Below are 12,798 nucleotides of genomic sequence, written 5' to 3'. Positions count from 1 at the left end.
GAGAGAGAGAGAGAGAGAGAGAGAGAGAGAGAGAGAGAGAGAGAGGGAGAGGGAGAGGGGGGGAGAAGAGATTTTATTTGTCATTGTGCAGTAGTACCATACAACTAAATTTGCTTGTGCATCCTCTAAAACAATACTCACTTTCATATACACACTCACACAATAAATAAAGTATAAAAATATAAAACAATAACAGGGCATCCAACATTACTCTGAAGTCCCATTGCATAAAAGCCCCTATCTATAAAGTGCAACTGTGCTGACTGGGTGGTAGGGGTGTATGATTGTTCAGTTCTATGATGGCTCTTGGGATAAAAGTATAAATAGAATAAGCAGCTTATATAAATAGTAAAATTAATCTACATATAAAATGAAAGCTTGCAAGAAAAGTAAAAGGCATATGATGTAGGAAATAGGCCTAGGCCTACTACATTTGCAGTGTGTGTAAATAGTTATTTTATTCATTCATTGTTGTTATATTCAACTGTATTTGGCTACACAAGTAAAGTGCAGTTCTGTGGTGAATTGTCATATCCTTGTCCTTCATATTTTTATGGGGGGGGTCTTCGGGACACCTCCCTGAAATGACTTTTTGCAGGTTGGGATGTCTGCATTCCTAATCACCCATGGGCATATATTCGGGAGATGTTTGAAATTGTCGGTGTTAAAAATATTTCCGTAATTATAGTCTATTTTCTATGTTTGCTAAGTCTGTAATGTTATCATGAATTCATATTTTGCTAGCGTGTTAGTTAGATGTTGTTCATTGTTCACACTTCGCATCTTTTTTGACCAGAAAAAGAACACACATATACACTCACCGGCAAACACACACAATAACTTAATGTAATGTTGCTTGCCTGTTATTTGTTTTTAAGTTTTTCCCTCCAATTTTTTCAGTTTTGTTAAAGGGATGTTGCTAGTGCTGTTCGTGCTGTTAGCACACACTTTAATATTCAGTCTTTAGCACAAATTGTTTAAGCCAGCGAATAGGTTTATCTAGAAAGTTGCTAATTTGAGCAGTAATGATTTATAATATTTTCACTAGGCCTATTAATCTGTCATCTGGTAAACTGGGTGAGGTGTGAATTATAATGATACTTTCACTCTTGTTTGCATTTCAGTATAATTAACAATGTAACTCACTTTTGTCTGACTGTGTTCTCTATAGCAGTTGTTCATGGATACAGGCTAAAGCAGGTAGTAGTAATGGCTACTTTTTACTTAAGTATATTTTAGAGCTCATACTTTTTTACTTTTACTTGAGTAAAAAATTAAGTCAGTACTTCAACTTTTACCAGAGTATTTTTAAACATGAGTATCTGTACTTCTACTTAAGTAAGGGATGTGTGTACTTTTGCCATCTCTGGTTTTGTTTGACCTTTTAGTGACTCTTTAAAAAGTTAACTCATCATCTTTAATCACTTCGACTCAAGAAAGATTAGACTATTGCTCATATAGAATTTAATGACTTGGCTTGGTAGCATTATAGGTAATGCTAGCTTAAATCTCTTAACTCTAGCTTGATTCATTGAGCGAAAGGACGTATTATCCCCCTTTTTATTCCCATTCTGGTGGTAAGATCTGAAACAATGGTATCCCTACATGTTAATTGCAGACTGTTGATAGGTTGTTAAACACAGACCCTGATGAAGGGAAGCAGGCTGTTATTGTTGCTTGTGTTTGAGCTCTGAGTCAAAAACCCAGAGCTGTCACAGTCTGGGTGGCTTCAGAGATCAGAGGCTTTAAAGACAATAGGAACATGATGACGACAGGTCGCTCTCTAGTTTAACCTCATTCAGTATACATAAGAGTAGAGAATTCTGCATAGGAGGTGTTTAAATGAATTGCGCTTGTCAAACATAAATAAACTTGCATTTAGGCAAACTACGTATTTGCTAAATCAATGGAATGGCTGAATGACTGCTTGAATAATCAGTGTTAAAGGCCCGGGCATGCTTGACTTTCAGAGTCCGTCTCGCGCACAAACGCGTCCGGCACAGCTTCCTGCGAAAACTCATCACGGACTAAGCGCGGACATCTGAGTTCAACATATGCGCAATGCAAATGAGTATGTGTGCTCTACAAGACGCACAGGTGGACACGGTTGCACAGACCATACTTCCGCCTTTAAGAAAGTCTGGTATAATTAGAAGGTTTACATAAGACGTATTTAGAAATAGCTGGAGGAAACACAACAGATTGAAAAGGAATGTGGGAGTTTTTATTAACTATTATTAAATATAAGCATATTTCACTTTGAAACTGTCAATGGGTTCTTAGGAGGATTGTATATAAAGATTAAATTATTCCTAGAATGCAAACTGTCTAATTAAAAGCACTAGAAATAAAACCTGAAAAACGGTTATGCCAGGTTCTCACTAGACCTCACTATTTAAATTGTCATTTGTTGAACGATTGTCAAAATAATGGATCATCATCACACATGAGGGGATTGTCAAAGGTGAGGCATACTGTACATGACAATGATACAAGGTGCCCTCCTGTTATTGGAGCAGTTTCATCCATTTACTAAGTTTATATTATGTAGATTTAAAGGATTTTCTTCACATTTACAAACTGTTAAAAAATACTTATTTACAGTAATTGACCTGTTTATGATGTCACTTTGTCATGCCAAAGCAGGTTCAGTAGAGAGTCAACTAGATTGTATTTTGTTTAAAAAGATTGTAAATGGGCACAGTTTATACAGTTTTGACAGGTTCCTTTAGAGATTTGAGCTAAAAACACCTTTTTATGAGGTCACCGCAGCTATTCTGAATATTTTAATAAAACATTAATTTGTTAGTGAAAGATGAAACCCATGTAATGGCATGGTGTAAATTATGGCAACATTTTCGAGCGATTGAGTTCCCAAACTGTCATTCCTGTTTCCTGAAACTAGTCAAGGCTATAGGGAAGACCCACTTGAAAGCGGACCAATTATTGAGTTATTTTGTACTCTCACACATTTCCTGGTATGGCTGTTTAAGTGGTTTAAGGTGAACATAATACTGGTTGGACTCTGTTGGAGCAATTGCTCTCTTTTACTGCAGCGAACATTTTATAAATCAGAGTGAAATCTTATAAATCTCACAATCCGAGCACCCCACCTGTGCTTACATGTTTACTTTGGTGCGGAAGGGTGGCCCCAATACAAAATGCATTATTTTCTCTCAGCCTCAGTTCCAAGTTATAGTCCCAATGTAGCCATGACTGAAAAATAACCATAAACAGCTGTGACCCGAGTTCAAATTTCGCAGTGTGATTTAATATACTGCAATTACAGTTGTTATTAAAGCTAGTAGCCCCGAGAACATTGGCTTACAAGCTCTGACTTGATCCTGTCAAAATTAGAGCCTCAACAAATGTTCACTAAGTCCTTTGAGGGCAAGTTAAGTAGATCCTGAGAAGCTCTTGTTGAAAAATCTATAAGTATACCAAATAGTGCAGCAATGTAAGTCGGGTGGTAAAGATGGCTTTGGTTGGATCTTCTGATAGGACGTTTGTTGTATTCATTCTTATGCTGGACTTGGTAGGTTTATTGGGGTCAGTGTGTGGTATGCACTATACATGTCCACTTTCTGAAGTATACTTCAATATTGTCTGAAATGTGTTTTGAGTAATTTACTGATGTTATTTTTTCTTTGTCTTTTCTAGGGCATTATTTACATATGATGGACTGACCGACAATCTTAAACTCTCTGATTCAGGAGGTAAAGTGTTTTTTTTTACAATATTCAAAATGTTATGTTAGGGCACCAATATAGAAACTGTTTTCCAGTGTCTTAGTGACTTGTACTAAAATGTCCAAGCAAAACCATTAATTGACTTATTTTTATTGTCTGAATTGCTGTTGTCAATGTATATGTCACCATTACGTGTACCTTTTCATTTATAGTGAATGAATGTTGAATTATTGTTAGCTGTCTTTATTTTAGTTTTATGTTACCTTATAAATGTATGACTTGCTGCTAAATGTTGTACCCATGTTTTTATCAGAAAACATCATTAATGTGCAAAAAACCCTCAGAAATAAAATAAAATGCCGGTCATAAACATTTAATGATTTTAAAAATTATTTCTCTCAGAATAACAGTCATGCAGCATGTTTGGTTCAATTATTGGATATCTTTATTGAATACTTTTATGCCTATAATGGGAAAAAATCTCTTACGTCTTTATTTAAAACTTGTTGGTGACTTTGACACTCTATTTGAGGCTTAGTAAATGAGGACAGAATATACATTTTGGGGTAAACTGCTCCTGTAATACCAAGTTTACTGACACTCTTCTGGAGTTTATGATGTCAGACAGGTCAAGACTTTTTGTGTGGTCATTATGACATGGAGGAGACTTGGAAATCGTTGGATTTGGTTCCTTCCAGTAATTTTCTCTCTCTCTCTCTCTCTCTCTCTCTCTCTCTCTCTCTCTCTCTCTCTCTCTCTCTCCATTCTGCCAGCTGGAGGTTTGACAGAACTTGTTGGGAAATTTCACAACACCAGGGCCATGTATGGCCTGTGCAGGCTGGGATTGACAGAAACAGGACAACCACAGATTATCATGGTCTGCTGGGTAAATTCATACGCACAATTCACACTTTTACACAACATTAAGCCATAACAAATAAAAATAGATTCTAAGTTTTGTGAAGTCTTTACGTTTAGATGGAAAGTCTTTCATCTTTCCCCTTATTTTGTCTTGGTGTGCTTCAAACATGTGTTGCTCTTTTAACAAATACATCTGAATGAGGTCATTTTGCCTTGTTCTTATTGGAACCTTTATGCTTCTATTGGATGTTGTCATGGGGTGTGAGTCTGATACAATTCTCCATTGGATGGAGCTGGCACAGCATTAAACAACCCACGTTTAACCAAAGGATGTGAGATTCCTGTCGATGAGATGTGTCAATGGTTTCACTTCACAAAAGGGCTTTGACCATCAGACGTGTAAATGAAGGAGCTCAAATACAGACAAATACAGACATTCTGGGAACCGTTCTAATATCCATCATGGCTCTGGTTGCTAAGGCACCAAGTGGGAATGTTGTTTTTAGGGTCAGAGGTGCAATCTGTAGCCGGTCATGCATTGTGTAGAAGAAGGGGGATGTTGATGCACTGCAGAAGAAACATTCTTTTGTGTTGGATGGGTACACAGACACAAACACACATAGTGATCATGAACTTTGTTGGATATATTTAGATGAGGAACCATTTATAGGACCATTCAAAAGCTGAATGAATAAATCCTAAATTAACTCATGTAACCATATCAATGTTACATTTATTGGATTCTTTTAATCTTATGCAACACAATTGATAGATATTAAATGTAGGCGTTCCAAAAGGTCTGAATATTTTTAAGGGCACCTGAATATTGTTTTGGGCACAGTAGGTCACTACCTCACACTGTATTATATTAATTTAAAGGGTAAGTCCACCTTAAAATGAAAGTACTGTCATCCTTTACTCACCCTCAAGTTGACTTTTATAAATGTACAGTATATAAATATAGTTTGTAGCCAAACAATTCTGGGGCACTAGTAGACTAGTAGAAAAAACAAACTACTACTGTATGGTAGTCAATGGTGCCCCAGAACTGTTTGGTTCCCCACATTCTTCAAAATATTTTGTGTTAAACAGAATAAAGACATTTATAAAGGATTGGAATGACTTGAGGGTGAGTAAATGATGAAATATTATTTTGGGTGAACTATCCCTTTAAGAACGTTGCAATCTTTTCTGACTACATCACACAGGTTGGGGACAGTGTGGATGAGCTCCGCAAAGAAGAATGTACCAGCCACGTGCCTGCCATCAAGACCTTCTTCAAGGTAACAAACTGTTTCTCTACTGGCATCTATATCACTCCTTGGGAATTGTAAGTATGAGATTTATCCTTATATTGTGTTACAGAATATAAGGTACTTCCAGTTCAAGCTGTCAGTAATCAACTAGTATTTACTCCTGTGGCTACATTTGGAAACATTCACAAAAAGAGCGATCACAAAGCGTGCGTCTTTCCCACGTACACACATTTGTCTCATTCTCATGCATCCTGTGTTTGTCGCTGTGGAATGTTGTTTCTGTTAATGTTCTGCTATAGAGAATAATTCTGAGAGGGAGTTAAGTCACAAACACACTCATGTAATGCTGTTTAGATTCTCATTTATATTCCATGCAACAGGACTTAAAGTGGCAGCCCGTAAGTCACTTGAGTAAAAATGAGCTTACACGAAAGAACGGTGTTTAAAACTGTGTCACTACCCTTGCGGGACTTACCATGGAACGCTATCTTCGTCCCTATTGGGTCGTCTTTCCCAGAGATCCTTATTTTTTTTCTTTTATGCGTCATTTCGTCACATTCGTACACAGAGCGAAGAGGATCCGGCTGCTGACCAGCGCGTGGATGCTGCAAGTGACAGGCGATTTGTAGCGTCTACTCACAACTGTTGGGTAGTGTTTTATACAACTTTTAGTATTATTTATGGCGGCGTTTAGTACTTTTACTTTTAAACGCCAAGCAGCGTCGACGTCTAGAGATTCATCAGTTGTGAAAAATAAGAAAAAGTTTAAAAAGAAAAAGTGAATGTGATTGGTGCGAAAACAAGAATTAATATTGGCGAGGCATTTCAAAGGTGGTCTGAACTCTGAAAGGATTTTAAACGAATGCAGGCATGAGTTTATTTTCTCTGACATTTCAATATTTCAATAGATAACACAAAAAACGTAGCTCCCTTGTTGTGTTAATACAGACGGGTACAGTTTCATCTGTTGTTCTTTCTCTCTTTATGTTCATTATGATAAATGTAATTTAAGCCCTATTCGCACAGGATTAGTATTATCTGGGGACCTCGTGTGATTTAGAAATGATCTCCCCAGATCTGTATTTCATACTATTTATGTTCTTATTTGTTTTGTGTAATATCATCTGCCATGCTATCTGTGTTTATTTTGCGCTACTGATGTACAGTGAGGATTCTCATAGTTGAGCAGTGCCGAATCACAACTCACGTAAAGAAAATACCTCGACACATCACCTGCAGTAGCAATTACAAACTGAGATGGCAATAAAGAGGTCAATCGAACGCAGTGCCGCTTTAAAGAAATAGTTCATCCAAAAAACGTAATACTCCCATACTTGCCATCCCAGATGTTTTCTTATCTTAACACAAATTAATACATTTATATTTAATTGCTGTCATGTTACATCACAGTTTTTTTTTCAGACTCTTTCTGCTTTAGAGTGTTTGGTCTTCCTTACCTTACAGCACATTGCTGCTTTGCTTGAACCAATGGAATTTAACACATTTTGCCTCTATTTGAATAAATAGGAGGAGTATATAAAAAAGATTCTCTCACAGTTCTGAAATGAACGACCTTGTTGGAAAATACAAATGCTCTGTTCTGAGATTGTCCTCAGAATAAATTGGTCTCCCTCCTCTGCTAGTATGTGTTGAGTAAGTTGCTTAATGCCAGGCAGGTCTTTTTGTAAAGGGTTCTTCCTCTGTTATTGGCCTATTGTTTCCCACAACCAATGAGAATGCCACTGACAGACACTACAAACACACACTCACAGAAATGAAATAAAGCAAGTCAGTCTGTTGAAGCTGGTTTTATTACTTCGCCACCCAGGCAATGTTGGTTTAATTTTCCCATATTTTAGATTTTGGATGGTTGCATGAGATTGTTAAACACACGTCTCAGTTTTGAATGCCTTATAAAGACATTGCCTGGTCGGCGTCTAAGGCATGCCAAGAATGTTGTTTATTTAATTCTCAGAGTTCCCCTCTCTCTCTTTTGAGGTCGACGACCTTAATGACCTTGATTCTACAGTGAGTGTATATGTAGCGGTTTCATTTGGGTTCAAATGTTGTTGGGTGATTTCTGTGTTGATTGATGGTTGTTCTCACACGCATGAACTTTAACAGGTTACAAAAGTGTCGGGAACCATGTTTTATAACGTGGGAGAGATTGTGCCCCAGTCCATAGTGTTAAAAAAAGTTTCCAACTTACGTAAATACTGTACAGGGCTTGACTTTTGTCTGGACAGACCCTGATGCAGATGCATTTACACATTAACACAATATTTATACAGTAAGTTCATTGTTACAACCATTGTTTTAAATAATGACTGGGCGAAATCTGTGATTCTTGTAACTTCAGGTTCAGCACTCTTGATCTACAGTAGCTTCTAAAGACATTTAGACAGATACAAATGTTAACCCAAAAAAGCAGAACCCGATGTAAAAGCACCTCATTTATCACAGCGTACATGTTGGCTTCTGAGATCTTCCTTTAAAGTATCAGCAACATGATTACAGATGGATTATGAGCCACATTGAGGTTAAATCCCCCTCAGCCACTCCTCAGTGCTTTCTCTCTCTGTTACTCCCTCTTTATTGTCTCCTCATGCGAGTCTGTGCTGGTAAAGGCTCAGTCATGAGTGCCAGATTGACTTTTCAGGTCTTGGTTTCACAAAAACGACTTCGACAGCAGTTTGCATATTGAAATGAGGTTTATTAAGTCATCAAGATGGATAATTTTTTGCATTAGTCAATATTAATGAGCATTAATCCCAAATGTGGTTACAGTGGTTTGTTCCCTATTAAAACTAAGTAGAAGTATGATGGCTATGGTGGATTAATAAAACGTTAGGACATACGCCGTAAGACCATTGTTTAAACTTAATTTATCATGAACATAATACATTATGATCCGACATGAGATAAGAACTGTAAATTACATTCTAGTTTGACAGTGAGCTTCAGGGATGGGGTGTGTATGGGAGAGAATCTGCCATCAGTACTATTAATATTTTCATAACCACTAAAGCCCAGGGCCACATGCATGTCAGGGGCTCATCAAAAACAAGTAATAACAGAGTTTAGTCATTCAACTCCTCCCAAGCAGAAACCGGGATAGAAGGGAAGGGAAGGGAAAATTAGCCACAGTTTTAACCTAATGTACTGAAGATAGAGTCATTTTAGTCACAATGAGATGGAAGCATATTGGTTCTGACATGTTGGAGTTGTTGTGCAGTACATTTCAGAGAAAATGTTATGTAGCAGCTTGCCTGCTAATGACAGCATAATAATTCACTCTAGATATGTGGAGTTTGAGCTCAGCTCTTACGGGACTGTCTGGAAGGTCCATTGTCTCAGTTACATCTGTCTTCTGCTCTCTTCGCTCCCATAAACCACATCACGCTATCTTGACTTGCACTAGATACATTTGGTCAGTGATATAGGCCACAGTGTTTCACAGACACGGCTAAGCTTAAGCCAGGACTATGCCTTAGTTGAATTAAGTTATGTCACTTTTGTAAAATGCCTTAGAAGAATACATTACTGGTGTGCATCTTGAGACAAAACAATGGAACTGATATATTTTCAACTCTAACCAGCAACAGACATGGGCAAGATGAACACACAGATCCATGAACCGTGACAAGGAAGGATAAATCGGTTCAGGGGGGAGGAGGTCAATAAGGCAATATTCCATCAAAAATTAGATTTTTCACATTTGATTTCATGCCGTCTTTAAATGGAGTTCATAAAAAAAGAAAAAAAATTATTGTTTCATTTAATTTAGGGAACTTTCAAAAATATGGTCAGTGTTTTATTTCTTAATGTTTTTTTCCTAACAGGAGGCCCAAGTATTTATTACAGCCTCTAACCAAGATGAGGTGACAGAGGAGAAGATCAAATCTGCCACTGAAATGATTCGACCACCAGTAGAGAGATCAAGGAGACCCTCAAGGGCAATGGATAAGGAGGAGACTGTGGTAAGTTACCACAAAACTACCACAAACCTGGCTGTGTTAAAGTGTTTCTTTCATTAAAGGACAAAAAATGTATGTTTCAGGGAATCATTTAGTGAGCCCATTTGAGAGTTGGTTTAGCCTACTGTTCTCAGATAGATGTTTTGGGTAATTTTGAATGTTTTGTTTGCTGTGCCACACCCATAGGGTACAAACTACAAGAAGACAAATGCTGCCATGGAGATGAGACGGCTTAACAGAGACTCCTTCTGGGAACGAGCAGAGGTACAGCTATGCTGTGTTGAGTGTTTGATACGTCATTGATCTCTAGAACTTAGTTAAAATGTTAAAAAGAAAATGTGCCAGTAATGTCAGAAGCCATAATGTAAAATTAGCTGGTCATTATTGCATTGTGAAGCAATACTAGAAGAGGCTGACTTGGAGCAGAGGGATCTTGGTTTACCCAGAAAGGGATTTTTGGTGTGATCCAGTGAATTGTCATTTTTATTGCATTTTACATTTAGTCATTTTGTCGATGTATTTTTCCAAAGCGACTTGCAAAAGATTACTTGTCAAAATATTTTAATGCACAAAATAATTATTTTAGGGGAAATTGTTTTATTAACTGAGACAAAGGGGACTCAATAGGTGTAATAAATAGACTCAAAGACACAAAGGGATATGAGTGACATAAAAATAGCACAAGGATGTAAGAAATATTGCCTGGGACAAGGGTCAGTTATACAAAAGAACAACCATTTTACAAAAATACAATATCTGACTACAGAATGATTGGTGAGAGAGACTGATCAAGAATTCTGTATTATAGAAAGCTGTGTAAATCATTATTATACAGTTTATCAATTAATTTAAACGTCTGGATTAAGCATTTAATAGTGGTAACAGATGTCCTTTCCAGTAAACTCATGTTTATCGTCATGTAATGATGTTTAATATCATGTGTCACAGCGTGAGGAAGAGAAGAGAAAGGAAGAAGACCGTCGGCGGGCTGTAGAAGACGGACGCCGCTGGGAGAGAGAGAGAATTCTGAAGGAAAAAATAGAGGCAGAAGAAAGAGACAGAAAGATGGAAGAAAAGCTAAAAATGATTGAAGAGCAAAGGTTTGAATTGTATACCCGAGATCAACACTGTTGAATTGTGTGTTTTAGATGATTTCTAAATAAATTCTTTCAACTTGTTGTTTTTTTTTACAGGAGAATACAAGCAGAGCTTGAAGAAGTAGCTAAAAAGGAAGAGAGATGGATATGGGTGTGTTCTTGATATTCCTTTGCTTTAACTGAAGCTATGAACGCTAGTTGTTACTGTTTTAACATTCTGATGACATTTCTTTGTGTAATGTACAGGAGCAGCAGCAGAGAGAACATGAGGAGCACATGAGAGCACGCCTCAGACGCAGCGAATCCATCGAGAAAGCAGCAGTGGGTTCAACTTATTGCATTCTTTTCTCTGTAAATAGTTGAACCCAAAAAGAAATAAGCTCAACCGAATTGAATTGAAATATGTTTAAAATCAGGTTCACTAACATAAGGCATATCAGTGGTGTAGAAAAGCTGTTCATAAGACATTGAGCAGGTTGAATACTACCACACAGAGTAGCCTACAGCTACTAAGCCTGTTTTATATGGCACAAAAAGGAAACAACTTTTACTAGCTGTGTAAACTAACTGGTGTACTACACTTAAAGTGAATGTAAAACTGTTTTAGTCACGTATATATTACTAATTAATATAAGCATACTTATTACGCAAATAATACTTTAAAATATACTTCAACTTTACATAAGTATATTAAATAAAATGAACTTTTTTACTTTACTAACATTTTTAACTTTAAGTTTTCTTACTTTTTGTAACAATAGTTCTTCTTTTGACCAACAGGAGGCAGCAGCACTTGTTTCCCAGCGTTCTCTCAATCCCAGGGAGTTCTTCAGACAGTTATCAGCATCCTCACAAAATTCCTCAAGCCCTGGATCACCACAATCAGGTAGTGATTTTTATTTAACATTTACAAAAGATGTTGCTTATACAATACTCACAGTCTATTTTCCTATTTTGCAGTCAAATCTCCATTCCGCCGCTACCAGCGTAGTTTGACAGACACGGCCTTCATCTTTGAGAGGACCAATTCCAGTTCAGGTCCCACTTCTCCTCTCAGTCCCACTGTAAGGTCTCCGTTCTCTCGAACCTCAAGCACATCCCAAAGGCGTCCTGCATCTCCACTTAGTCCATCTTACCATACAGCCCCTTCACCACAGCAGCCTGAAACATCTCCTCCAACACCACCTGCTCAACGCTCTGTTACACCCATATCACCATTACCCAGTCTGCCTGTCTCCAGACCCTCTCCAGCCCAGTCATCACCTCCTAAACTGCCAGTCCACCATTCAGCTTCCCCTGCATCACCAAAACTGCGGGAGATTCAAAATGAGTCATTAACCAATTATATTTTAAGAGAGCAACAGGTTACTGCATCAGATCCTAAAGCTCAAGAGTCTGATAACACACCGCACATTAAGGGTGAGTCATTTTACTCACTTTTATGCAAAAATAACAACACATTTTTTGTTTTGATTGTAAATTGACTTTGTCCACACATCTTCGGTCATAGAGGTTTTAACAGGCTGCCTGCTGCCTGAACTTCAGCCAGAAACAGACTTCACTGCCAAAGCTGTGCTGGTTGAAGAAGATGAAGAAGAGGTGATGGAACCAGAAGAACCTTCAGCCATGTCAACTGCACCTTCAGAAACCAAGATGCTTACAAACTATGAAAATGTCCTTGAGGAGCAAGAATTGGAAGCAGAATGTCAGGATGAACAAGGCTCTGAAGAGCAGCCCGCTGCAGAGTCTGAGGAATTACAACCGCATGTGGACCAGTCAGGACCTGAACTGCTCAGAACTGTGATACCAACATTAGTAGAGCTCTCAGAGGAAAACGAGGTTGACGATGACCTGCCGGAAAACCAAGGTGATGGGGCCACTGAAACATAAATATAAGAACATGTTTGCGTCTTCATAT

The 12,798-nt window shown here is 37.7% G+C and overlaps 1 protein-coding gene across 5 annotated transcripts in view; it reads left to right on the top strand.

Annotated features, from left to right (window-relative positions):
- LOC306906471 (uncharacterized protein) overlaps window positions 1-12,798 on the top strand; it is a 33,125-nt gene that overhangs the window by 17,360 nt on the left and 2,967 nt on the right. For 2 of the 5 annotated variants that reach the window (XM_079477882.1, XM_079477881.1), the window contains exons 2-12: window positions 3,661-3,716; window positions 4,463-4,575; window positions 5,759-5,833; window positions 9,649-9,786; window positions 9,970-10,047; window positions 10,732-10,883; window positions 10,977-11,031; window positions 11,127-11,201; window positions 11,661-11,766; window positions 11,841-12,299; window positions 12,391-12,747. In XM_079477882.1, coding sequence (XP_079334008.1) covers window positions 3,661-3,716; window positions 4,463-4,575; window positions 5,759-5,833; window positions 9,649-9,786; window positions 9,970-10,047; window positions 10,732-10,883; window positions 10,977-11,031; window positions 11,127-11,201; window positions 11,661-11,766; window positions 11,841-12,299; window positions 12,391-12,747 — 1,664 coding nt within the window. Of the gene's footprint in view, window positions 1-3,431; window positions 3,536-3,660; window positions 3,717-4,462; window positions 4,576-5,758; window positions 5,834-9,648; window positions 9,787-9,969; window positions 10,048-10,731; window positions 10,884-10,976; window positions 11,032-11,126; window positions 11,202-11,660; window positions 11,767-11,840; window positions 12,300-12,390; window positions 12,748-12,798 lie in introns of those variants that run through there. The other 3 variants (XM_079477883.1, XM_079477884.1, XM_079477885.1) reach the window with 2 other exon arrangements.

This window comes from Barbatula barbatula (genome assembly GCF_947034865.1).
Source record: "Barbatula barbatula genome assembly, chromosome: 2".
NCBI lineage: Eukaryota > Metazoa > Chordata > Actinopteri > Cypriniformes > Nemacheilidae > Barbatula > Barbatula barbatula.
This window is presented reverse-complemented; position numbering and strand designations above follow the sequence as displayed.